Below are 23,117 nucleotides of genomic sequence, written 5' to 3' on the forward strand. Positions count from 1 at the left end.
TCACTTGGCTTATCAAAACAGTGCATATGCTTGGCGCCTTTATTATCAACTCCCCATTAAGTTGCCTGGAGTGAGTCCGTATTTGCATTCACATTGTAAGCCCATGAAGGTAAATTGCGGTTAAGTAAGCATTCAAGATGCATTAACTCTCAATACTTGTTTTATTTTATTTTAAATTTGCATTCTCCTTCAGTTAAGCCCATCTTTAATTTTTTTGTAAATGTTCACCGTATTTCCGTGCAAACAAAAGAGAAAAACATGGGAGATTTGCGCAAATTTTGCAACAATTTTTTGATACACTATTTTTCCCATAAACACACACCAAAATAGCAACACCATGGCCTCGTTGAGAGGTAAAAGCGGATACTTTGAGTCATGTTCAACATATACTGATAAAGAAAATTACTTCCTCGTTGATTCCCGGTATGAGATTATTAGAGTTTTAGGTAAAGGGTCGTATGGAGTTGTTTGTTCTGCAATAGACACCAAGAGTTTGAGTACAGGCCTTGAGCATAAGATTGCAATAAAGAAGGTGACGAAAATATTTACCAAAGATATACTTTTGGTTAGAGCAATAAGGGAGCTAAAGTTTATGAAGTTCTTCAAGGGGCATAAAAATGTACGTTGATTCAAGAAGAATATCAAAAACAAAACATACTAACAGAACCATTAGATCGCATCATTGCTCGATTCCGACATTGTCTATGTGAAACCATATGATGGTCTTTATTGTTTCCAGGAGTTGGCAGACCTTGATTTGGCGAGAGTGTTGTATTCGAATGTCCAATTATCGGAGTTTCATATTCAAAATTTTATGTATCAGGTGTTGTGTGGCCTCAAGTATATACACTCAGCCGATGTTATACACAGAGACTTAAAACCGGGGAATATTTTAGTAACGACTCAAGGGACACTTAAGATTTGCGACTTTGGTTTAGCACGAGGAATAAACCCCAAATTTTTCAAAAACCGTACTGCCACAATCACCAACTATGTTGCCACAAGATGGTATCGTGCACCTGAATTGATATTATCAACAAAGAATTACTCAAAAGCGGTTGATGTTTGGGCCATGGGCTGCATACTTGGGGAACTATTTGGAAGAAGACCACTTTTTCCAGGAAAGAATCTGCATGAACAGATTCATGAATTATTCAAGATTTTGGGCAGCCCACCGCCAGAGACGATAAAAAAGTACAATTGGAAGATTGAGGGGATTCTGTGGGTAAAGTACAAATCAGTCAATTGGAGATCCATATACCCATTTGCCCCGATTGAAGCAATCGATTTGATAGACAACCTATTACAATGGGATTGCAAAAAAAGATTTACTGTTGATGAAATACTTGAGCAGGACTTTCTCAAGTATGTCAGAAATGTTCCCGAAGAAGCAAGCAGCAGATCGTTTTTTGATTTCAGTTTTGAGGAAAACTTTTGTAGCATACCTCGGTTGAAGGAAGTGTTGGAGGCAGAGGTGAGTGAATTTACTGAGACCTGCAATATTGGAGACTGAAGTAATACTGAAAAACGCTTAGATATGGTCGAACTGTACGTTTGAAAAAAGGGGGAGTTCAAGTTATAGTAACTTCATACTTTCACTATAACAATAAACTATAAAAAGAACAATAAATGATTTTTCTCTATCCCCCCACAATTTCAACTAGTGGCAATTAGTAACTCTACAGATAAATTCTCTATTGTTGCAGAAAAATATCTCGTGCATTTTTTACATCATGCGAAATTAGCTAATTTTAACCAAATCGTAGCATGTATTGATGACAGCGTTTCATGTTTCACAAACAATGAACCTACAGTTAACGTAAGAACCCCTTTTTTTCCAAATTAGTATAAAAGTAAAGGGTTTTTAACAGTACTTTTTTTACAGTCTTGACTCACCATTACTCATCATCATGACAATCCACCAACATCCAGACTTTATCCCTTATCAATACGTTGTATATGTTGAAGGCAAGGAGGAGCCAGAAGTTGTTCAAGTTGAAGGACAGGACGCCGTCTACAGCAAAATTCCAGGTGGTGTGAAGTTTCACCAGGTTGTTAGGTTCAAGGTCAAGAATAGAAAGATGGAGAATTTACGTTTTGTTCAAATTACCAAAAAGGCTGGTATCACATTTAAGAAGATTGAAGTAAACTTGGGCACTTATGAACCATCTGAAACTGAAATTTACGAAGTAAAGACACCAGAGGATCAAACCCCTGGGGGGTGGTTGACCAAGGGTAAATATCCTTGCACTACTACTTACTATGAAGGCGATAGGGAGTTGTACACCGATGACTGGACATTGGAATTGGTTTAGAAAAGTTATGACATATCACGTTTAGTTTGGTATCTAGAAAATATATATTGTCTCATGTTGGGATTTTGTTTGTAGTTTGCATCAAATAAGATCAGCAGTATAAGACACATGATCCTTGAAGCCTTTTGGTACTACCACGTCTCATCACCTCTATTTTACTTACGGTTAATATCGAGCCACAAAAGCTACAAACAAAGCGTGACTTAATTTCGGAATTCTGTCAAAGTAAAGTTTGAGAGATTTCGTATAATTTTTTGGTATAACATATAGTTATTGAATTAATCCATACAGCTCATATCAATGGAGGTAATTGAATTTCAATACCGAGACACAACAGAGCAGCCGCAAGGTTAATGTATTCAATTGTTACTGGTATCTAGCACAGGGAATCCGAGCTGAACTATGTCATATTGTAGAGATCAACGACAAGGGCCCTACCAGTAATTTGAATTCAATAAAGTCAAAGCTGCAGTGCTCTACATAAGAATTTTAACTTCTTCAGATCCAAGGTTGCAAAAATACGAAACTTCTTGGCTAACTTTTAAAAGCTTAACCACGAACAATATCGGTTTCTCGACTGTTTTGGTTTAGAGCCTTGCTACTCTATTTAACCGAACGTTGGTTTTAACCAACGATTGAAGCAATAGATTTGCGTTTATTTGTTAGTAAAGTTGCACCACAGTGTGGGGCAATTATTTAGTGTAAAGTTTCCCTAATGTAAGAGGTAACACAAAAGTGGAAGTATTGTTTGCAAGTGGTGTAAATCTCAAGACCGTAGCATCGCTGGATCTGGAGATGGCTATAAACATTGCCATAGGTGTAGATCATCTTCTGCATGGTAGACAGCCATCCCTCTTATGTATAGTAGCGCAACACACTTGCTTAGTTTGGTATGCTGAAGAAAACCAAAGAATACGATTACCAGGATGAACCGAAGCGCGTTCAAATATTTTATTGTGGCACAAAAGACGGCATTGTACCGAGGACAAACTCTGGTTTCCTATAAATACCACCCTAATTCGCCTACTTTTGGTCTTTCTGTTCTTGCTGTAGACAAGTCAATATACTGAACACTTATTTTATAATGACATCCCCACATCCAGATTTTATCCCATATCAAAACGTTTTGAAAGTCAAAGGAAAAGAGCCAGTTGTGTTCGAGCTCGAAGGAAGAACTGAAGGTGTTGAAGTCAAAATCCCTGGTGGAGCAAAATACCACACCACATTAAAATTCAAGGTCAAAAACAGAAAGTTGGAAAATTTGCGTTACAAACAAGTTGTCAAGAAAGGTGGGGTTCCAATTAAGACCAAGGAAGTGGACTTGGGTACTCGTGAACCATCTGAAACTGAAATTTATGAAGCAGATTCCCCAGAGGATGAAACCCCAAGTGGATGGTTGACCAGAGGTACTTACTACGCAACTACAACTTACTACGAAGGAGACAATGAGTTGTTCTCCACTCAATGGACTTTAGAAATTACTAAATAGATGAATAAATGAATTTTGTATATTCAAAACTATCTCTGGAGCCAGTAGCATCAACAGGTACATACAAGAACCAGAGAATAATGCCTTGCTGCATTAACTGCCGTTGATTCTAATTAAATGTTTTCTTTGATATTTACTGCAAAAAAAAAATCCCAGCAAAAGAAACGAAGAAATTTTTCCACTTTTTTTCCGAACATGGCTTCGGTTAACGGCTACAAATCCAGTAAAGTATGCCCGTGAGGGGTCGAGTAATTTAGCATTGACAAGCTATAGCGAAAGTATTCCAGCCATGGAGTTGGTACATCAGATCATTTTATGTCTTTTTCAAAGAAGAGAAAGGAATGGACAGTAATATCGTCGTTTTCACTATGTTGGAATTAGTTCTGAAATTCTCCACCTGTGTCGTGAGATTACTTTGTCTGACAATGCGATAATGCGACACTGTCTCAAGGCAAGAACAAAAAGCACTGCTGATAAGATTACTACCTGGTTTCTCCTATGCATCGTTTTAAACACGCTCCATGAACGTCCGTCAAGCAACCCATGCTGGTTCTTGGTACAGCAGTGATCCAAGGACACTTAAGTTACAGATCCAAACTTTGATACTGGCAGCACAAAAATCAGGCAATAAATCAGTAAATGGGGCGAGAATCTTGATTGGCCCTCATGCGGGATACACCTATTCCGGAGAAAGATTAGGTGAAGCCTTCAACGTATGGGATACGTCGACTGTCAAAAGAATATTCTTATTAGGGCCTTCACATCATGTATACTTTAAAGACAAAGCCTTGCTTTCGCCATTTGATTTTTATGAAACTCCCTTGGGAGATATACCTATTGACAGAGAAACAATAGATGACTTGCTTAAGAAAAGGTTCAAAAAGAAACATGGCCAGACTGTTTTTAAATTAATGTCTGAGGATGTTGATGAAGATGAACATTCATTTGAAATGCACGCACCATTCATTTACCACCAAGGGCAGAAGTCTAAACATGGTGTGCCTAAAATTGTTCCAATACTTATCAGCGGAATGGACTCGGATCTCCAAAGTGAGTTGGTAGATGCCTTATTTCCCTACGTCCAAAATGAAGAGAATCACTTTATCATTAGTTCAGATTTTTGCCACTGGGGTTCGAGATTTGGATACACCAAGGTCTTAACGACTAAAAATGCCACTTTAGATAGCTTGGAGTCAGATCTCTACTCATTGAGATTCTCATCCGCACTGAAGGATATTCCTGTTTACGAGTCAATTGAAGTGTTGGATCGCATGGCTCTCCAGATCGCTTCAAAGGGATCAGCAGCCGAATGGAAGGAATATATCCGTATCTCTGGCAACACTATTTGTGGTCAAAAACCAATAGCTGTGATTTTACAACTTTTGGAACAATACCGCTCAAACAAAGGTGAAGATGTTTTCAATTGGCTCGGGTATTCACAGAGTAACCCCGCAAAGTCTTCAAAAGATAGCAGTGTCTCCTACGCTGCAGGATATGTCAAGTTATGAATGGTTGGGTAAAGTTTAAAGTTTTTTTTTATGGTATACAGTTCTCTATATATCTATATAATCAATAGAAAGTTGATTTTGATGAACAAATATAGACCGCGAACATAAAATCGGTTTATCCGAATACCACTATTTTTTTGAACAACGATCTATCAATAAACTACACTATGAATGATGCCAAACTTTTCACCAAATCAAAGAGTGTCGAATTGCAAGCAGAGATAGAACAGGCGTTTAAAAAGTCGAAACCAGTAAATCGGATCAAGGTTGTGCTCCGAAAACTTTTGGCAAATGTAATACTAAACAACCATGAAATGGCAACCTTAATGAAAGACATGATACCTTTGATGAAGTTGGATGATCTAGAGATTAGAAAAATTATTTGTGAATATGTGGTGAATTATGCCCATTTATCGTCTGATGTACAACAAGCAGTTCCATTTTTGAACCGATTCAAGGATGAACATTCACCGATTTTACGAGCTTTGGCTATAAAAACTATGTCCTCGATAAATCTCCCCGCATTTATGGACCTTAGTTTTGCTTCAGTAAAGAGGGCACTTCGAGACAAAGAACCATATGTGAGACGATCAGCAGCATATGCTATTGCAAGGTTGTATCAACATGATCCCACACGTACAGAACGAGAATCACTAGTAGATGAGTTAAATGAATTGCTCTACGATAATGATCTGGTCATAATTTCTGATGCATTAGCTGCCTTGAGCTCCATAACGGAAAAGAGCAAGACGTTAAACTTGGCAATTGACAAAGCACATTCATTAACTTTGATTTCATTATTGAGAAGCGCTAATGAATGGCAACAAATTTATTTATTGAACTCTCTTATGGCTTATGTTCCCCAGACTGAGACAGAGGCTTTGGATTTGATAGAAGCGGCACTTCCATCCTTACAACATGAGAATTCTGCTGTAGTCCTCAATGCCATCAAGATAATCGTTTACTATAGCAACTACGCAAGAAATCCCGAACTCCATTTCCCAATTCTTCCCAAGCGTATTGGTGCGTCTTTGAACTCGCTACTTTCAAAGCCATCAGAGACTCAGTTTTTAGTATTGAGGAATGTCATTTTGCTTTTACTTGGCAAAAAGAACTTGGTTCAGTTTGATATTGAAATGTTTTATTGTCGCTTTGATGACCCCATCTATGTCAAAGACACAAAACTTGAAATTATTTATTTATTGGCCAACGAGGACAACATCGAGCTGGTTTTGGACGAGCTTGAGGAATATGCCACAGAAGTGGACGTTGCGATGGCAAGAAAAGCAATTAGAGCATTTGGGAATTTGGCTGTTAAGTTGGAGAATGCAGCTGAAAGATGTGTGGAGGTGTTGTGTGATCTCATCTCGACTGGTATTACATATATTGTTCAAGAGGCAGCAGTTGTGGTGAAGAATATAGTCAGAAGGTACCCAAGTAGGTATAACTATGCCGTGGATGAGCTCACCAAGTATTCTCAAATATTTGATGAACCAGACGCAAAGGTGTCGATGATTTGGATGGTTGGTCAGTTTTGCAAAATCATCCCAAATGCTAAAAAGCACTTGTCACAATTGATGGCTTCGTTTACTGAGGACCCTATCGAGGTTCAACTCGCAGCGTTGACTGCAGTTACAAAATATTACCTCGTGTTTCCACTAGATGGTGAGAATCTACTTCTTGAGGTATTAAAATGGGCAACTGAAGAGACAAACAATCCCGACGTTAGGGACCGTGGATATATATATTGGCGATTACTTTCGTCTGAATATGCCACCAGCTCCCAAAATGGGTTCCAAGAAAATACAAAGGATATTGTTTTCAATCAAGATCCACACATCACTTCCGAAAACGATAGCATAAACCCGGCAATTTTGGAAGAGTTGGAGCTCAATTTCGGCACTTTGGCGTCTATATATCTCAAGCCAGTTCAAAGTGTATTCAGGTTGGCTAAGCATAAACATCTCGTATGGTCGCCCGCGCTTCAAGTGGAACAACTGCTGACGTCAAATCGCGAGTTTGCATCACCTAAACCGCTGTACATACAATCGCGAACTTCAAGCACGTCTACAAATTCAAAAAGAGGGTCACATTTGAGCAAGCACAATGTTGGAAATTCTGGAGACGATTTTAGTACACGAAGTTTTAGTCCGAAACCACCTGCGAAGGAAAACTTAGGACAGAAGCTAAGCAGAAAGAGCTCATCTGTGACAGGAAAGATAGCAAGCAAGATACTGAACTTTTAATATCTATCCAGTGGTTATATTTAATATTCTAACATTGGGGGAGAACCTCACACTTGATGTATCAGCCAGGATAGTCTCATGCAAGATTGGGGGAATGCCTGGTTCTGGACCGTTGGGAATTGATTCAGCCAACTTCCTCAAATCTAGACCCAAGAATGATGCTAGTACGATTAAAGATGCCGGGCGAGACATGACTCGCATTTGCTCTCGGCATGCATTGCTGACGATGCATAAAGGGCACCCCCATTGGCAGTCACACTTTAAAATTCTGTAGAATGTAGAATTTATCAATTCGTCAATACATTCAAAAATTTTGTACGAATATCCAGAACCGTTTTTTCCTCCTTTTGTGTCGTAGAATACTAATCTGGCAGGCCGTTTGCGTTCTGAATTTGTAGTTTTAAACTCTTTTGTTGGTGCTTTACACTCAGTTGCCAACTCGAAATCACCCAAATTGGCATTAGCTTGAGAGTAGTTGACAAAAATAGGGAGCATATTCATTATTCCATGAGCCGCAGCATGAATACCTCCAGCTGCAGAGAGTTGTTTCGCTTTTATAAGATCGATAGCAGCCTTTGGAACGTTTAGCCAACACCCTTTAGCATATGCAATTATTGGAGGATTGTTCACCTCCACTACCTCGAGAATCTCCTCTTTTCTATTAACCTTGAAAAAGCCAAACACCTTCATTTCGATCTTGATAAGCCCAAAAAATGCTGGAATATCCACTGATTTCGTTGAGGAGATAGGCACTAATGGTTTTACCAATTCAATTTCTTCAGGGTCTACATCAGTGTAATCTCTTTGCGATGTTGTCCAGTCAACATTGACCCTTTCAACCTTCGCATACCTTTGCTCATGATTGAATTCCTTTACTAGGTATGGTTGCCCTTGATGTAAGAAGATACCTCCATCGTAGATAGTGAATGTCGTTCGCAGAAGCTCCACCTCTTCAATGACAATGTTTCTGTTGTTAGTGATATCAACCACCGCAACGTTATCGTCTTCAACAGCTCGAATAGAGACCAATTTTGAAGGTTTGGGCATATACTTGGAGTTGGGAATAAATCTGTTACCAATATCTTGGACTAAATGTTCAATCAAAATATTTTCAAATGCTTTAAAGCTACGACCTTTGGAAAACCACTTGTAATCGTCATTTAACACAATTGCATCTTCGTAAGCGGCACATTGCAAATGTCTCTCTAAAATCAACAGACCGTGTTCCATATCGCGCAAGCTGTCTACGCATAGATCTTCATATGTATTATGTACCAAATCATCCGCGTGCTCGATATAATATTGGTCGACTGGAGATCTGCCCGGCACAAATATTACCAAACTACCCTTTGCATCCTTTCGCCTACCAGCTCTACCAAATTGTTGATGCAAATTCAGTTTCAGCATGGGGAACCCACAAGTGATTACAACGTCTAAATCAGACAAGTCAATACCCAACTCCAATGCGTTCGTCGCAATTATAGCTCGCAATTGTCCATCAAACATTTTCTTTTCAATAATACGTCGATCGGATTTACTATACCCACCTCTGTACGACATGATATCACTCTGGACCAAACCCAGTTTGGAATAAGGGGGCTTTTGTAAGAGTGACCTAACTTCCCTCATCATCATTTCTGAAACAACTCGGATAGGACAAAAGACAATGATCTTCAAACCTTGCAATTCGGTCAAGAGTGTAAGTAAAAGTCGAGCCAGCTCAAAAATGGGACTTACTCTTGTTATCAATTTATTACTTGAATCAGCAGGTCCTCTTTCCCCGCGGTTGTTCATCAAAACTGGTGGGTTCCATACAAGCATTTTTTTCTCACACCTAGCACTTCCATCGTTGGATACATGTACTACCTCCAGCTTGTCAGGAATTGAGCATATAGTTTTGAAATGTTGAGCAGGATTGCTAATAGTCGCCGAACAAGATACAAAGCGAAAACTCTTTTCATCAGGACAGAATCTATTTTTAATTCTTAAAAGACGAGCCATAACATAACCTACGTTTATACCGAATGTCCCTTTGTAAATGTGCAATTCGTCAACGACAATGTATTTAAGTCCCTTTATAAATTCTCTCCATGATTCGAAGTTACTATTGGGAAGAATTGAGGCATGGATAGTGTCGGGGTTGGTAAAAAGTATGTCAGCTTCCTTCAGTATTCTGACTCTTTCAGTAAATGGGGTATCACCATCATAAGTATCTATGACTATAGGTCGTCGAGAATTGCTAGGCAATCGGTTTAAAAACGACCGGAATTGTTTTATTTGATCTTGGGCCAACGCTTTGGTTGGAAATATGAATAAAGCAGTAGTATGCCGTCCTTTTAACCCATTGGTTATATCCCATAATATGGAGTTTAGCACAGGTATTTGGTATATAAGAGACTTTCCTGACGCAGTCGAAGTACTGACTATTAGATGTGCCTCTTTAGACTCGTCCAAGAGTGTTTCCAATGCTTCCGCCTGATGGGTGTAGAGGCCATCATCTATGGAAATACCCTTTGCAGCTAGTAACGCCTCCCTTATTTCTGGGTGGAGGCCACCAGACGTAGTGCTTGATAAAGCTTGAAATCGGGGTGGTTGAGTATCATTCAACTTTTGCGTGGATACAATCTGATCAGCGTATGTTCTAGAGTTCTTCAATGACTCAATCATTTCGTTCGTTGTATACAACACCTTATCATTAGCAACAACTATTTCCTTATCCTCTAGCACTTCCACCATATCAGTTAACAGTGGCTTTTCTGGAACCAACTTCAACGCATCTTTCGTCAAAGCTTCCTGTGCTCGTTCAAGATCGTCCTGTTTCCCAAGAAAGTTCACAATAAATTGTTTGAATCGACTATCCCTTCTTTGTATTATCTTGGTTAAGTTGTTTTTATCTAATGGTTGTATAGCGCTTTTGATATCATTAAGAAAGAAACCTTGCCTAACAGACGCGTCAAATTCCCTTGGCTTGGTATCCATCTTCATCCTCTTTCTACCCTTGACCATCTTCCCTATCCCATGGATTTTTACATCTTGAAAGTCAAAAATGAGAATCTGTTTTGACTGTTGTGGGCCCTTATCATCAAACTTGTTGGCTACTGGGGTCTGGCCGTAGCCTTTGCTGCCAAATTTCACCTCCTCCACAAAGGAAACCATAATTTGGTTTTCGTCCACATAATCGAAAAATATTTCATCTTCTGGAAACAAGTATTTAATGGTGGCCAAGTCAGTCGTCGTGATTGTCTTATTCAATCTTTGAAATAGTTGAACAGATGGGATGACACCTCGTGAATGAGATGCAAGGAAGGTGGCATATTTGTTTATTTCATGGAATATAGAGAATAACCGTTTGAAATACGGCGACCAGTCAGAGGGAACAGGTGTATGCTCCATCTCGATTACATTTAGTGGCAACTAGTTGGTTAATAACTTTTACTGTTGCGGTTGTCAATGTGACGCGATGTTTGATTTCAAGACATTTATAATGCGACACTCGTTGTCCCTGAGATTTATCGGCATTAAAATATGTGTGATTTTGTGTAAAAAATACCAACAATCCACAGCAATCAAGTACCAAAAGCAATCATTCATTTGAAATCTTAGTGATCCAAATTCATTTTGTTCAGATCAAATTCAATTTTCCCCAAGGCTGTGCTTGTCAACTATAAATACGACTCAATTGATCCTATAGATTTACGAGACAAGTTTGCTCTCTAAGAATATCCAACAATGCAACACCCTTTCTCGAAATTAAAGTTGAAAAGCAGAGCATCGAATATTCCCGATGCCGATCCTGCAATCACACCAGGTAAGCCTCCAAGTACAAAGCAAATCTATCAATCTAGATTAAATTACGGAGTGAATTTTGGTTCCAGTTTTGTTTTGGAAAAATGGATTTTTGGTGATTTATTCTCCGAAACTAAAGGTGATTCTGAATTGGATGCTGTATCATCGTTGGTTGACAAGCATGGTGTTGATGATACCAGAGCCAAATTTGAAAACCACTGGAATAATTATGTGACTGATGATGATTGGAAGTGGTTGGCAGATCATCAAGTCAACTCAATCAGATTACCAATTGGATATTGGGATGTTGATGGAGGAAAGTTTACATCAGGATTCAAATTTGAAAAGTACAAAGCTGTGTATACCAATGCATGGTCAATCATCAAGAAGAAGTATATTGAACCTGCTTCAAAACACCAAATTTCGGTCTTGATCGATATACATGGATTACCAGGAGGGGCCAATGACTCTGGCCATTCAGGTGAAAGTGGCTGCAAAGGTGGATTTTGGAAGGATGACAAAGCACAATTGGAGATGGCAAAATTGCTGGGATGGGTGGCCAACGATTTGAAGAATTATGAAAATATTTCTGGTATTCAAGTGGTGAACGAAGCAGAATTTGCTGACCCACCAAAGAAACAATCTACTTATTATGCAGCTGCAATTTCTGAGGTTAGAAAGAGTGATAAGCTGATTCCAGTTGTTATTTCTGATGGTTGGTGGCCAGATCAATGGGTTAAATGGGTTCAGCAAGAACAAGGAGAGGATGGGTACATTGGTATAGTTGTGGATGAACATGTTTACCGTTGTTTCTCCGACTCCGATAAGAAAAAGTCTGCTGAGCAAATCACTGATGATTTGAATGGTGATGTCTTGACCAATTTGAATGACGATGGTAAAGGCGTTGACTTCATTGTCGGAGAATGGTCCTGTGTATTGGATCAGCAAACCTGGGATCATACAAAGGGCAATAGAGATGATTTAGTGGTAAAATACGGTCAACATGAATTACAAGCTATTGGACAAAGGGCAAGTGGGTCTTACTTTTGGACTTTCAAATTTCAATCCGGAAACGGTGGAGAATGGGATTTCAAAACTATGACTGATAAAGGAGCACTTGAGCCATTTCCTAAACCATCCAATCCACCTTCTGATGATCAATTTAAACAAGCTGTGGATGACGCTACCAATAACCATGACAACTACTGGAAAAAACAAGATCCCAAAGGAAAGTACGAACCCGATTTATTCAAAGATGGATTCAGCACTGCTTGGAAAGATGCCGATTCGTTTGCAAAATTCAATGGTTCAAGAATTGGTAGAAAAGAAGCTTTGAAAAGGTCGAGGTTACTTGAAGCTCTTTCAAATAAGAAAGGTTCTCAAAAAAATATTTGGGAATGGGAACAAGGTTACGATGAAGGGTTGAAGGAGTTTTACAACGCAACAATCCATTGATTCTTCAACCAGAAGTTGTTAGATCAATCACAATATATAATATACAAGCGATAACTTCATTGAAGCACTCTGTCTATGACCGCCCGACTATTGGGAATGTTAAATCATAATCTAAGTCTTCACAACTATACTCTTCATAAGTGGTATTATTGAACACAGTAAAGGCAAATGTCAGTGAGAACAAAAACTTACAAGCAGTAAGCGAAAGCTTTAGAGCATTTGAGGAGCAATTGAAACAAGCGAATCTAGAGCAACGTTTACACATAGATGAGTTGAAGAAAACTGCAAATAACGCACTAGATGCCTTGGACTCTCAGTTGGAAGCCGTCGAAAATAAAGCCAGTGAATATGTCACTCAATTTACGTCGTTTTTCTCCAATATAGTTGCCGTGAGACCAGAATCCGGCACGCCACAAGAAAAGGAAGTACTTTACAGCTCACCTTTGAACAACGCAAACGAGGAGAAGAAAGAGGAGAAGGAGAAGAAAGAGGAAAAGGAGGAGGATAACTTTACCTGGGATGACGAGGATGATGAGGCTTCTGTAAAGGAAGACGCCCCTTTACAAACTAGCCCTCCTAAGATTTTGGAGAAAGACAAAAAGAAAGCTGATGATGTCGATGATGATGATGATTATGACGACTGGGAATAGTAATCAGTTATGTATAGTGAATGATATTTCTGTTTTTGGATTTCCAAACACCCAAGAGTAAAGTACGTTGTAGTGTGAATTACCTGCACAGGTTTCAGAGTAGAGCATTGAATTCTTCTTTTGAGAAGTTAGCCTTTATGTATGCATTACAAATTACACAATTAATCACGTTTTTAAGCATCTTTTTCCAAGATACGATTAGCCATAGATGTGTAACAACGGAACCAATGAACGCAGTATACGTCCGAGAGAGGGAAAAGGAGAAGGGGAAGAAGATCTATTCAACGACGAAGCTGTAAAATCGAAACCAGAAAATGAAAAGTCTAACAGGACAGAGGAAAACTCAGAGAAAGTGGAACAAGAAACTCATAAGGCGTATATATAGCATCATTGAAACAAAAATGGCAAAATTCGGATAAGCAGAGAAAGAATTTTAGTTAAATAATCTGTTGTGTTTATTCCGAATTGTTAGTGGAAATTCCGCCGTAGAAACTTGTTGCACAAAAGCCATCAACATTTTTCGCATCTCATCGTATGGATAAAAAAAAGAGAACCCCAATTAATACGTTCCAAATTGCATCAACACATAACAAGTCATTATGTCTGCCTTAGCATCACAGTTAAAGTCGATCAATGAAAAGACTTCGTCTATTGCTTTCAATAGACAACAAAGGTCAAAATTACATTCCCGTTCATTGATATTTGAACCTAAAGTTGCCGCAACTCAAGATTATGAATATATCTATCAAATTGCTAGTGACGGACTTCAGGAGTTATGTAATTTAGATTCAAGATTCATCAAGTTTAGAACTTCATTATTTGCAACTGATTCTATAAATTTCGACAGAAATGTGCAATCTGAAGACGTTATCCAGCAAGTGAATGCCAATATCAATGCATTTTTCACATTGTTGGGACCATATTATAATTTTACTGCTGCACTCACAGCTAGCGAATGGTTGGTCAGACGTTTTCAAGCTAATATTCACAATGCAGAGCACTTGACATTATCAGTGTTGCCATATTACGGGCGACCAACTTTTATCAAGGTTTTGAATGTAATTCCAAAACAGAATATTCCGAAGATATTTGAATGGCTTACTAACTTCAAAGAGCAGTTGGCAAATCCAACTTTGCAATCAATCTTCAGATCGTTTTACAATGATGAGGCTTTATTCAAATTTTATACCTCATTCTTGAATGACCTGATCAAGAACCACACTGTATATAAAGAACAATTGGTATTTTATTTATCCGTTGCTATTCAAATTCTCGCATCATCATCCAAGAACCAGGAAAGGTTGAATGATTATCTTATTCCAGTCATTTTGGAAACTGTTGATTTATTACTCAGCCATCAAACTGGCTCCCAGCTTCAAATTTCAGACTTGAAGCTCACCGCTTTTTCAATTTTGTCAGTCATCTCCTCTATTATTGCATTGAACCCCGATATCATAAACTCATTGACAGTGGCTATTTGCGGGGACATTGAATGTATTTCAGGTAGTTTGCTCAAACCTACATTGGTATTATTAGTTCAATTGTGGAATGCAAACAAAAACTTGGTTGTGAACAACGATACCTTTAGTAATTTACAGTTGAGTTCCCAAATTGTTGAAATTTTAAAAGATTCAAAATTGGCCAAGTTTAAAGTTGGCAGGTTTGCAGCCTGTTACTTTGTTTCTACCTTTCCGGTAAAAGAATCTGCTCAGTTACTTGAATTAATTGATCTCAGCAACGCAGATTTGGCAAATTTTGTTGTCTCGAAAGTTATTGATTTTATTGCTTCAAATACTGCTTTGAACGAGAATGAGAGATTAATTCTTGTTGACATTGTCAAGTACATGGTTAAGGAAGCTCGGACTCAATTACTTGATATTCTTGCAAAGCGTGACTTGCAATTGAGTGATTTGGAACTTAGATTGCAATCTTCAATTATGGACACAGTGGTTGAAGAAAACGACGATATTGTAGAGAAATACTTCGATGACGATGTTGTTGACGAAAATGTGGAAGTTTTTGAATTTTCTTCTGTCGAGGTTGAATCGTCTTCCTATTTGAACTTAGCTAATGACCTGGAATTTGAAGCAGTATTGTCATCACTTTTGAAGATGTGCTCGTCTATTAAAGTCAAAGCACAAAAATCTGCGATTTTGCAGTTTTGTCACAAGGTATTTAAGTCTGTGGATGTTACCTTATCATTCTTGCTTCGTGCATCTTTCACTCCGTCTGTTCCACCTAGCATCAGAATCAACACTCTTAAAGCTATCACTTCAAGAGTTAAAGCGTCTTCAGATGGAAAAACTGACTTCTATTTATTGGTGCCTTTACTATTATTGGGTCTTTATACTGAGTCTAAAGGCGAGCGTATGGCAATTTCACAAATAATCACAGCTGTTGCATCCATTTCAGAAGAAGTTCATTCAGGTAAAAAGAAAGTTAATACGACTTTGTTTATGGAGGACTTGATCTACACATCCACAGAGGAAAAGAAAATGATATCACCTCAAGATGCCTTGACTTTTTTCAATTATTTGATTGAGGGAAATAATTTAAATGACACAGTCTTTGACTCATCGAAGTTAGTCCGTTTGATTAGTTCAAGTTTTCAAGTCAAACAGGGAAAGAAGAGTTTGGGTGCAGTGTACAAAACATTCATTTTTTCACAATGGGCACTTGCACATTTGCCTCTTGTTTTCAAAAGAAGAGCTTGGTCAATTGGCAGTGAATTGAATAAACTTGGCGGCGATGAAAGATTGTTCTTCTGGGGTACTGATGTATCACATTATGTCCAACACAGATTTAACTTGCAACTGCAAGCAATAAGTGCTGGTGTTGAAAACTTCACAACTATTGATAAAGCCTTGGTAGGTTTAGTGGGTGGGAAGAAGATCTCAAACGAGACAACCTCAAGAGAATCTGAATGGTTAGTCAAAGGTTTAGACACTGATTCTGGTATCCTGGAAATCGTTGAAGAACGTGTCAAGGCTGTATTTGAGCTCTTCTCAATTGAAGCTCAATTACAAATTGTCAACAAATTGATTGAATTGTTGGTGAACGAAGAATATGTTCCGTTTGATCCTATGACTACTTTGCAAGAGCTTCACTTGAGCTCTGTTATATTCTTACAAGCATTGGGAAATGTACAAATTGGAGAAAAATCACCCGAACAAGGTGTTGTTAAACGTAGGAGAAGATCATCTAACTCAACCAAACAAGCAATGGCAAAAGATGATGTCACCAGCTTGGCTGCATTACATATCAGAAAATTAGCTATTTTACTAGAGGTTTTAGAGACCAATTTGAGAAAAAACGCTAGCTTTTCCGATCCAAAGTTGTTAAAAGTGTTGTTCAATATCTTGACTGACTTGGATTATTTGGGTAATGATGGAAATTTGCCAGTCTTGTACACTCAGGAGCTTTTGGCCACATGCATGCTTTTAGATATCACTAACTTGAAGAGTAGCAATGAAGAGCTCAAATTCGACTCTAATTCAATCAGGGCTGATTTGATTGTCAACTCTATCAGAAACTCAAGTTCACCACAAGTGCAAAATAGATTATTGTTGGTCATTTCAGAGTTGGCTGCGTTAGCACCGGAGATCATATTGCATTCAGTGATGCCTATCTTTACATTCATGGGAGCTCATACAATTAGACAAGATGACGAATTTTCAAACAATGCATTACAACAAACTGTTGCGAAGGTAATTCCAGCATTGGCAGCTAACTCATCAGGATCTATTGGGTCTGAGATTGAGTTTTTATTGACTAGTTTCAGTGCTGCTTTCAGTCATGTCCCTACACATCGTCGAGTCAAGCTTTTTGTTGCATTGACCCAAACATTAGGGTGCTCCGATTCAATGCATATTATTTTGTTCTTATTGGGCCAGCAGTTTGTTGAGCTTAATCAAAAGAAGAAAATAAATGAATCTGAAGCAATTGTTGAATTTGTTGAAAATTATTTAAAGTCATTTTCAGCCCAAGACCAATTGAATGGATTTGTTCAGTTTTCCCAATTGGTGAAGGAGCTTCCAATAAAACAATTAGAGGTAAACTCCACCGACTATGAAGATTTAAAGGTGAGACCAATCTATGGTAATGCAGTTGTTGGACTAACTGATACTGAGTGTTTGAAATTGAGAGGTTCACTTTTTGAATACTTTGATATTATTTTACGCCTTGATTCATCTAGATATGATGCCTTGTCTCTCAAGAGCAAAATTGCAATGGTGTTTTTTGACGGTGAAGACGCAAAGGGGAAGCAACAAATTTTGGACAAGTTCAGAGATCTCACAAGTTTTGTCTTGTCTGAACTTGAAATGTTCTCCAATGTACATCCAAATAAGCAAATTTGTTCGGCATTGTATGACATTTTGACTAACTTATTAGACTTATTACCATTGGCGAATTTTATTGATTCGATTGTTGAATTTTTGGATGTTGACAAATTGAGTGATACTGCATCCATCAAAGTAGCTAAGAACTATGCTGTTTTATCTGCCAGCAAATTCGAAGATGAGGTCAGTTTTGATGCATATACCAAAATTGGTGACTCCTTCATCGAGAGATTGCTTAGTGTATTGATCAAGGGTATTCGGAGAAGCATTGATGCTGAATTGCAACAAGCCTATTTGAACACATTTGCCGTGGTAATCCGTAAAGTTGGTACTGCAAATTCTGACTTTATTATTGGCGACATGTCAAAATTCATGTTAGACTCATTGGGTGTTATTGCTTCAGAGTGTGGTTTATTGAGCTCACAATCTGAGGTTATTGTTGCCTCCATCAATGCTATTATTAGCGTGGTGAATATTTTTGGAGTCAAGACTCTTGGATTATTCCCAAAGATAGTTCCACCTGCTTTGAAGATTTGGGAATCAACCTCCACAACTGACAACGAAGGTTCCAAGTTGGTACAAGAATCAGTGTTGTTATTGCTTTCGAGTTATATTAAGAAAATGCCAGCATTTATGGTTACCACATTGGACTCTATTTTGGTCACAACTTTGGCAAGTGACTTGACTGAGAACCTGATTAAGAGTGCTGTATTGAATTTGGTGATCGATCATATGGAGGCAGGTTTAGTTTTAAAATCATTATGCAATATCTGGATCAACAAGGAGTTTTATAAGACTAATAATGCTAAAGATATTGGATTATACTTGAACACGTTGGAGTCAGCAATAGAAAAATTGGAAAAGAAGGAAGCAACACAACAAGCTTCGTTGTTTTTTAAGTTATTGGTTCAATCATTTGAATTTAGAGAGTACTCCAATTCTGAGGATGAAAAGTTTGATCACAATACTATTGGAAGAATTGAGAGCTCCTTCCACTCGTGTGCTATATCTTTTGTGATGAAGCTTAACGACAAAAGTTTCCGTCCACTATTTGCTAACTTGGTTCGTTGGGCAACCACTGGTGAAGGTAGTACATCGGAGATTGACTTTACTTCAAGATTATTGTCATTCTACCGTTTTTTCAACAAGTTGCAAGAACAATTAAAGAGTATTGTCACTTCCTATTACTCTTATTTGATTGACACAACTTCCTCTGTGCTTGGTGATTTTGCTAATGGGACTATTAAAGATACCAGTCTTCGCAGAATTGTATTGATTTCGTTGACTTCTTCATTCAACTACGATCAAGATGAGTATTGGTCACAAGAGGGAAGATTTGAAAGTATCACTCAACCACTTTTGAATCAATTAAGCAACATCGAAGACTTAATTGGAAAGTATTTGGTCAAGGCAATTAGTGCGCTTGTTTCGGACGTTTCTTCAAACGAATACAATGAGCGTATTTTGAAATCATTAATCAGGTGTATTTCCTACGACAAAGAAAACTCTTCCAATACTAAAATATGGACAATTCGTACCCTCAAAACAATTTTCCAGAAAATGGGTGAGCTGTGGTTACCTTATTTGCCAACTTTGGTGCCACATATTGCTGAATTATTAGAAGATGAAGACGAATATGTTGAATTGGAAGTTAGAGAAGGATTGGTTAGGGTAATTGAAAAAGTATTGGGAGAACCATTGGATAAGTATTTAAGTTAAATAGAGATTTAATAGAAAAGTCGTGTGTGTATTCCAAAATCTATAAATATGGTTGAAAAATTCCACGGGGTTCGATGAGAAAATTTACCTGTGGATATCACTTAGAAACTATACAACGTTAACAAATATAACAATGGTATGTAATTGGATTAGTAACTGTATATATTTTGATTCAAGATGTACTAACACATCCTCCAGTCAACCCTTTTGAAATCAGCTCAAGCCTTGAAACCATTATTTGACAGAGTCTTAGTCCAAAGATTAAAACCAATTAACAAGACCGCTAGTGGTCTCTACATTCCAGAAAAGAACCAAGAGAAATTGAACCAAGGTGTCGTTGTTTCAGTTGGTCCAGGTATAACCAATACCACCACTGGTGAAGTTATTCCAGTTTCAGTTAAAGCTGGTGATCAAGTCTTGTTGCCTTCATTCGGTGGTAACCCAGTCAAAGTCGGTGAAGAAGAGTACTTACTATACACCGACAAGGAAATCTTGGCTAGAATTGAAAACAACAACTAAAGGTCTGGCTGTTTTCCGGAAGACTTTTGGCTAACATCAGTTGGTAGGAGGACTCTTGTAAATAGGATCAATAAAGACGAGACATGAATAGTACAATTAATCGAGATAGCGCTTCTTTAGATCACACGACATGTGGCCGTTGTCACCATTCTGTGAACTCTTCGTCCATCAAAAAGGTCGTGCATATATGGCTAGGTGCATTTCCGATGCGTATAAAATTTTCAAATATCAAATCTAAAAAATCCTCCTAATTCTATCTTTTTTTTCTTCTTTTCCTTCTTTAACGCAAAATTCACAGCCATCCACAACGTCAAAGCATTCTTTAGAGGTTGAATCCCTTTGTGGCATTCTTGACCCATGACCATTTCGGATATTGTTGTAGGAAAGGATATTTAGACCCAGTCTACTTTTTTCTTTCCTTTGCGATGGACTGAAGAACAAAACCTAACAATTGATCTTGGGTGCAGCATCCCATGTGTTGAGCGAACTTTTGTTTCGTTTCTAAGGAACTGCCTTCGTGCGTCCGTATGGGGGATGATGCAAGGATCAACGGTACATTTTTAGAAACTCTTTTGTAGAGCTGGGTTGTTGTAGAAGAAAGGTACATTAGTTCGTGTGTCTTTGAAGTAATAAGTAATGATCTATGAAAACTGTGCTCTTCATTAAGCTTGCAAATTCAGTGCACGTATTAAAAAGGTACGTTTAAGCTGTGCTTGAGAAGCAACCGAGAAATTGAAGAATTGATATCCATTACCGAAACACATGAGATACTTACTGCCACTACTACTTCTCCTACCTTCACTAGCTGCCTCAGCAAACGATGTATTTAAATCCAGTGACATATCACCATTATCCAACCCCCATTTCAACTGTTCCTTAATCACAAGTCAACCCTACGAACTCCAATGCCAACACGCCAAAGACAATTGCAACAATAACAATGGTATACTCAACTACTACAACTTATACTACTGCGACTTGAAAGCTTTCAAAGGATGGGCTTTAATTCCTTTACTCGTTTCGCTAATCTACATGTTTATTTCATTGGGGATCACTGCACTGGAATTCTTGTGTCCAAACTTACATACAATTTCAAAATCATTTTTGAAAATTCCTGATAATTTAGCAGGATTGACCATTTTGGCATTTGGGAATAGTGCACCTGATATATTTGGTACATATGAAGCCATAAAGATGAATCTGATCCATTTAGCATTGGCGGAATTGATTGGTGCGTCATTATTTATAAGTACTTGTGTGATTGGTTGTATTGGAATTGTTCAACCTTTCAAAGTGCCGCAATTGTTATTCAGACGTGATGTAGCAATGTATTGTACGATTTATACATTGATATTGGTGTGTTTACTCATAGGAAAATTGACAAAGGCTATTTCAACTACATTGATTACCATCTACATATGTTATGTGGCTGTGGCGATATATTCTCACAAGATGCAACAATCACGCGTCAACGCTATATTTCGAGAGAGGAGATCTAGGGGTGAATTTGGTGATGTTGCTGACGATGATGAAGTAGCTATTGATGAGGTGTATCTTGATGGTGTATCGCAATTGCCAACAATCGATGACATCAATGTGGGTGAGGGGCTCAATACGAATTCTACTGGGAACTTTGGATTACGGAAATTGATGGAGGATTTATCATTACATTCAAATTTAGGAGGTGCGATACAATTGGATACTGAGAGACAACTAATGTCATCATCAATCGAGGGAAGAGAACCAGAGGACATTTCTCATCATGAATACACACTTCTCGATCGGTTTATAAACTTGTTTTGTCCCCAGCTTACCCACTTCAAAGAATACCATATTGGTGAAAAACTCAGGCACTTGCTATTAATTCCCATAACGCTAGCTTTGAAACTGTCAACTCCAGTTAGAGACCACTCGAGTATGCTTACTATAGAACAGGATTACAAGCCAAACACAGCGCATAACGTATTCAATTACTCACAAGAGAGAATCCAACTCACAGTTCAAACAGGACTTGGTTGTTTCCTTTTCCTCATGGTTAATACAAACTTTTCCATCATCTGGAAACTAATCCTTCATTCCGTTGTCAGTTTTGGTTCTGCTCATGCGATATTCAGATTATATCCATTGCAAGCATCACCCCATTTCCCACAAAGAATGACAGTCATCAATTACTTTACATCCATATTTGGTCTCATTATATCGGTCACTTGGATATCACTTATAGCGGCAGAGATTATCAACATCTTGCAAGTTGTATCAACAGCATATCATTTAAGTGATGATGTGTTAGGTATCACGCTTTTCGCATTGGGCAATTCAGTTGGTGATTTCATAACTAATTATACCATTGCTCAAATGGGATACCCTATTATGGCATTTGCTGCTTGCTTTGGAAGTCCATTAATGGCATTGTGCTCTTTTGGATTCAGTGGGTTAATTTTAGATGGAAATCATGCATTAATATTGACACCAACACTTCTCATTGGAATTGTCTCCTTGTTTTGCAATATGGTGGTACTTTGTATAATGGTACCCAAAAACTCATGGAACTTGGACAAAAGAGTTGGCACAATTCTAATCACAAATTGGTCCATCGCATGTCTACTTTGTCTACTAGTTGAGTTTATACGTCACTAAAGATTTATAATTTTATACAAAAAGCTTATGTATTTTGAATCCTCTAATCAACTTCTTCAACAGTTGGTCCACCAGATTCGCCGCCGCCTGGAGCAGCTCCACCTGGAGCTCCACCTGGGAATCCTCCAGCACCAGCACCTGGGGCACCACCAGCAGCACCACCATAAGCTCCACTAATGATTGGGTTAGCCACAGACTCCAATTCCTTTTGTTTGTCAGTGTACTCTTCTGTAGAAGCGGAGTGAGATCCATCCAACCAAGTAACAGTTTCATCAATAGCCTTGGATAATTTCTCCTTGTCTTCGGCGGAAATCTTGTCCTTCAATTCACCGTCATTTATAGTGTTCTTCAATGAGTAAGCATATGACTCCAATTGGTTCTTGGCTTGAACTCTAGCAGCTTCCTTTTCATCATCTTCCTTGTATTTCTCTGCTTCATTAACCATTCTTTCAA

General features: G+C 38.2%; 10 protein-coding genes across 10 annotated transcripts; 9 read left to right on the forward strand and 1 right to left on the reverse strand. All coding sequences in view use genetic code 12, as the record gives it.

Moving 5' to 3' along the window:
- Positions 1–337: 337 nt before the first annotated feature.
- Positions 338–1,513, forward strand: CORT_0G00400 (Csk1 mitogen-activated protein (MAP) kinase; the record flags this gene model as incomplete). The annotated part of the gene is made up of 2 exons (XM_003870809.1): positions 338–619; positions 674–1,513. 2 exons carry the CDS (start codon positions 338–340, stop codon positions 1,511–1,513), a joined length of 1,122 nt encoding a protein of 373 aa, XP_003870858.1.
- A 397-nt stretch (positions 1,514–1,910) lies between these two features.
- CORT_0G00410 (Rho GDP dissociation inhibitor) lies at positions 1,911–2,315 on the forward strand (the record flags this gene model as incomplete). Its single annotated transcript, XM_003870810.1, has 1 exon — positions 1,911–2,315. The coding sequence occupies one exon, from the start codon at positions 1,911–1,913 to the stop codon at positions 2,313–2,315; it is 405 nt and encodes a 134-aa protein (XP_003870859.1).
- A 1,084-nt stretch (positions 2,316–3,399) lies between these two features.
- CORT_0G00420 (hypothetical protein) lies at positions 3,400–3,804 on the forward strand (the record flags this gene model as incomplete). Its single annotated transcript, XM_003870811.1, has 1 exon — positions 3,400–3,804. One exon carries the CDS (start codon positions 3,400–3,402, stop codon positions 3,802–3,804), a length of 405 nt encoding a protein of 134 aa, XP_003870860.1.
- Positions 3,805–4,325: 521 nt separating this feature from the next.
- On the forward strand, positions 4,326–5,312 carry CORT_0G00430 (hypothetical protein; the record flags this gene model as incomplete). Its single annotated transcript, XM_003870812.1, has 1 exon — positions 4,326–5,312. The coding sequence occupies one exon, from the start codon at positions 4,326–4,328 to the stop codon at positions 5,310–5,312; it is 987 nt and encodes a 328-aa protein (XP_003870861.1).
- Positions 5,313–5,479: 167 nt separating this feature from the next.
- Positions 5,480–7,558, forward strand: CORT_0G00440 (phosphorylated protein; the record flags this gene model as incomplete). The annotated part of the gene is made up of 1 exon (XM_003870813.1): positions 5,480–7,558. The coding sequence occupies one exon, from the start codon at positions 5,480–5,482 to the stop codon at positions 7,556–7,558; it is 2,079 nt and encodes a 692-aa protein (XP_003870862.1).
- A 3-nt stretch (positions 7,559–7,561) lies between these two features.
- On the reverse strand, positions 7,562–10,951 carry CORT_0G00450 (ATP-dependent RNA helicase; the record flags this gene model as incomplete). The annotated part of the gene is made up of 1 exon (XM_003870814.1): positions 7,562–10,951. One exon carries the CDS (start codon positions 10,949–10,951, stop codon positions 7,562–7,564), a length of 3,390 nt encoding a protein of 1,129 aa, XP_003870863.1.
- A 336-nt stretch (positions 10,952–11,287) lies between these two features.
- CORT_0G00460 (glucan 1,3-beta-glucosidase) lies at positions 11,288–12,799 on the forward strand (the record flags this gene model as incomplete). The annotated part of the gene is made up of 1 exon (XM_003870815.1): positions 11,288–12,799. The coding sequence occupies one exon, from the start codon at positions 11,288–11,290 to the stop codon at positions 12,797–12,799; it is 1,512 nt and encodes a 503-aa protein (XP_003870864.1).
- Positions 12,800–14,048: 1,249 nt separating this feature from the next.
- Positions 14,049–19,508, forward strand: CORT_0G00470 (hypothetical protein; the record flags this gene model as incomplete). Its single annotated transcript, XM_003870816.1, has 1 exon — positions 14,049–19,508. The coding sequence occupies one exon, from the start codon at positions 14,049–14,051 to the stop codon at positions 19,506–19,508; it is 5,460 nt and encodes a 1,819-aa protein (XP_003870865.1).
- Positions 19,509–19,641: 133 nt separating this feature from the next.
- CORT_0G00480 (Hsp10 protein) lies at positions 19,642–20,027 on the forward strand (the record flags this gene model as incomplete). Its single annotated transcript, XM_003870817.1, has 2 exons — positions 19,642–19,644; positions 19,707–20,027. The coding sequence occupies 2 exons, from the start codon at positions 19,642–19,644 to the stop codon at positions 20,025–20,027; spliced, it is 324 nt and encodes a 107-aa protein (XP_003870866.1).
- Positions 20,028–20,789: 762 nt separating this feature from the next.
- On the forward strand, positions 20,790–22,664 carry CORT_0G00490 (hypothetical protein; the record flags this gene model as incomplete). The annotated part of the gene is made up of 1 exon (XM_003870818.1): positions 20,790–22,664. The coding sequence occupies one exon, from the start codon at positions 20,790–20,792 to the stop codon at positions 22,662–22,664; it is 1,875 nt and encodes a 624-aa protein (XP_003870867.1).
- Positions 22,665–23,117: the final 453 nt, after the last annotated feature.

This window comes from Candida orthopsilosis (assembly GCF_000315875.1).
Source record: "Candida orthopsilosis Co 90-125, chromosome 7 draft sequence".
Classification (NCBI taxonomy): domain Eukaryota; kingdom Fungi; phylum Ascomycota; class Pichiomycetes; order Serinales; family Debaryomycetaceae; genus Lodderomyces; species Lodderomyces orthopsilosis.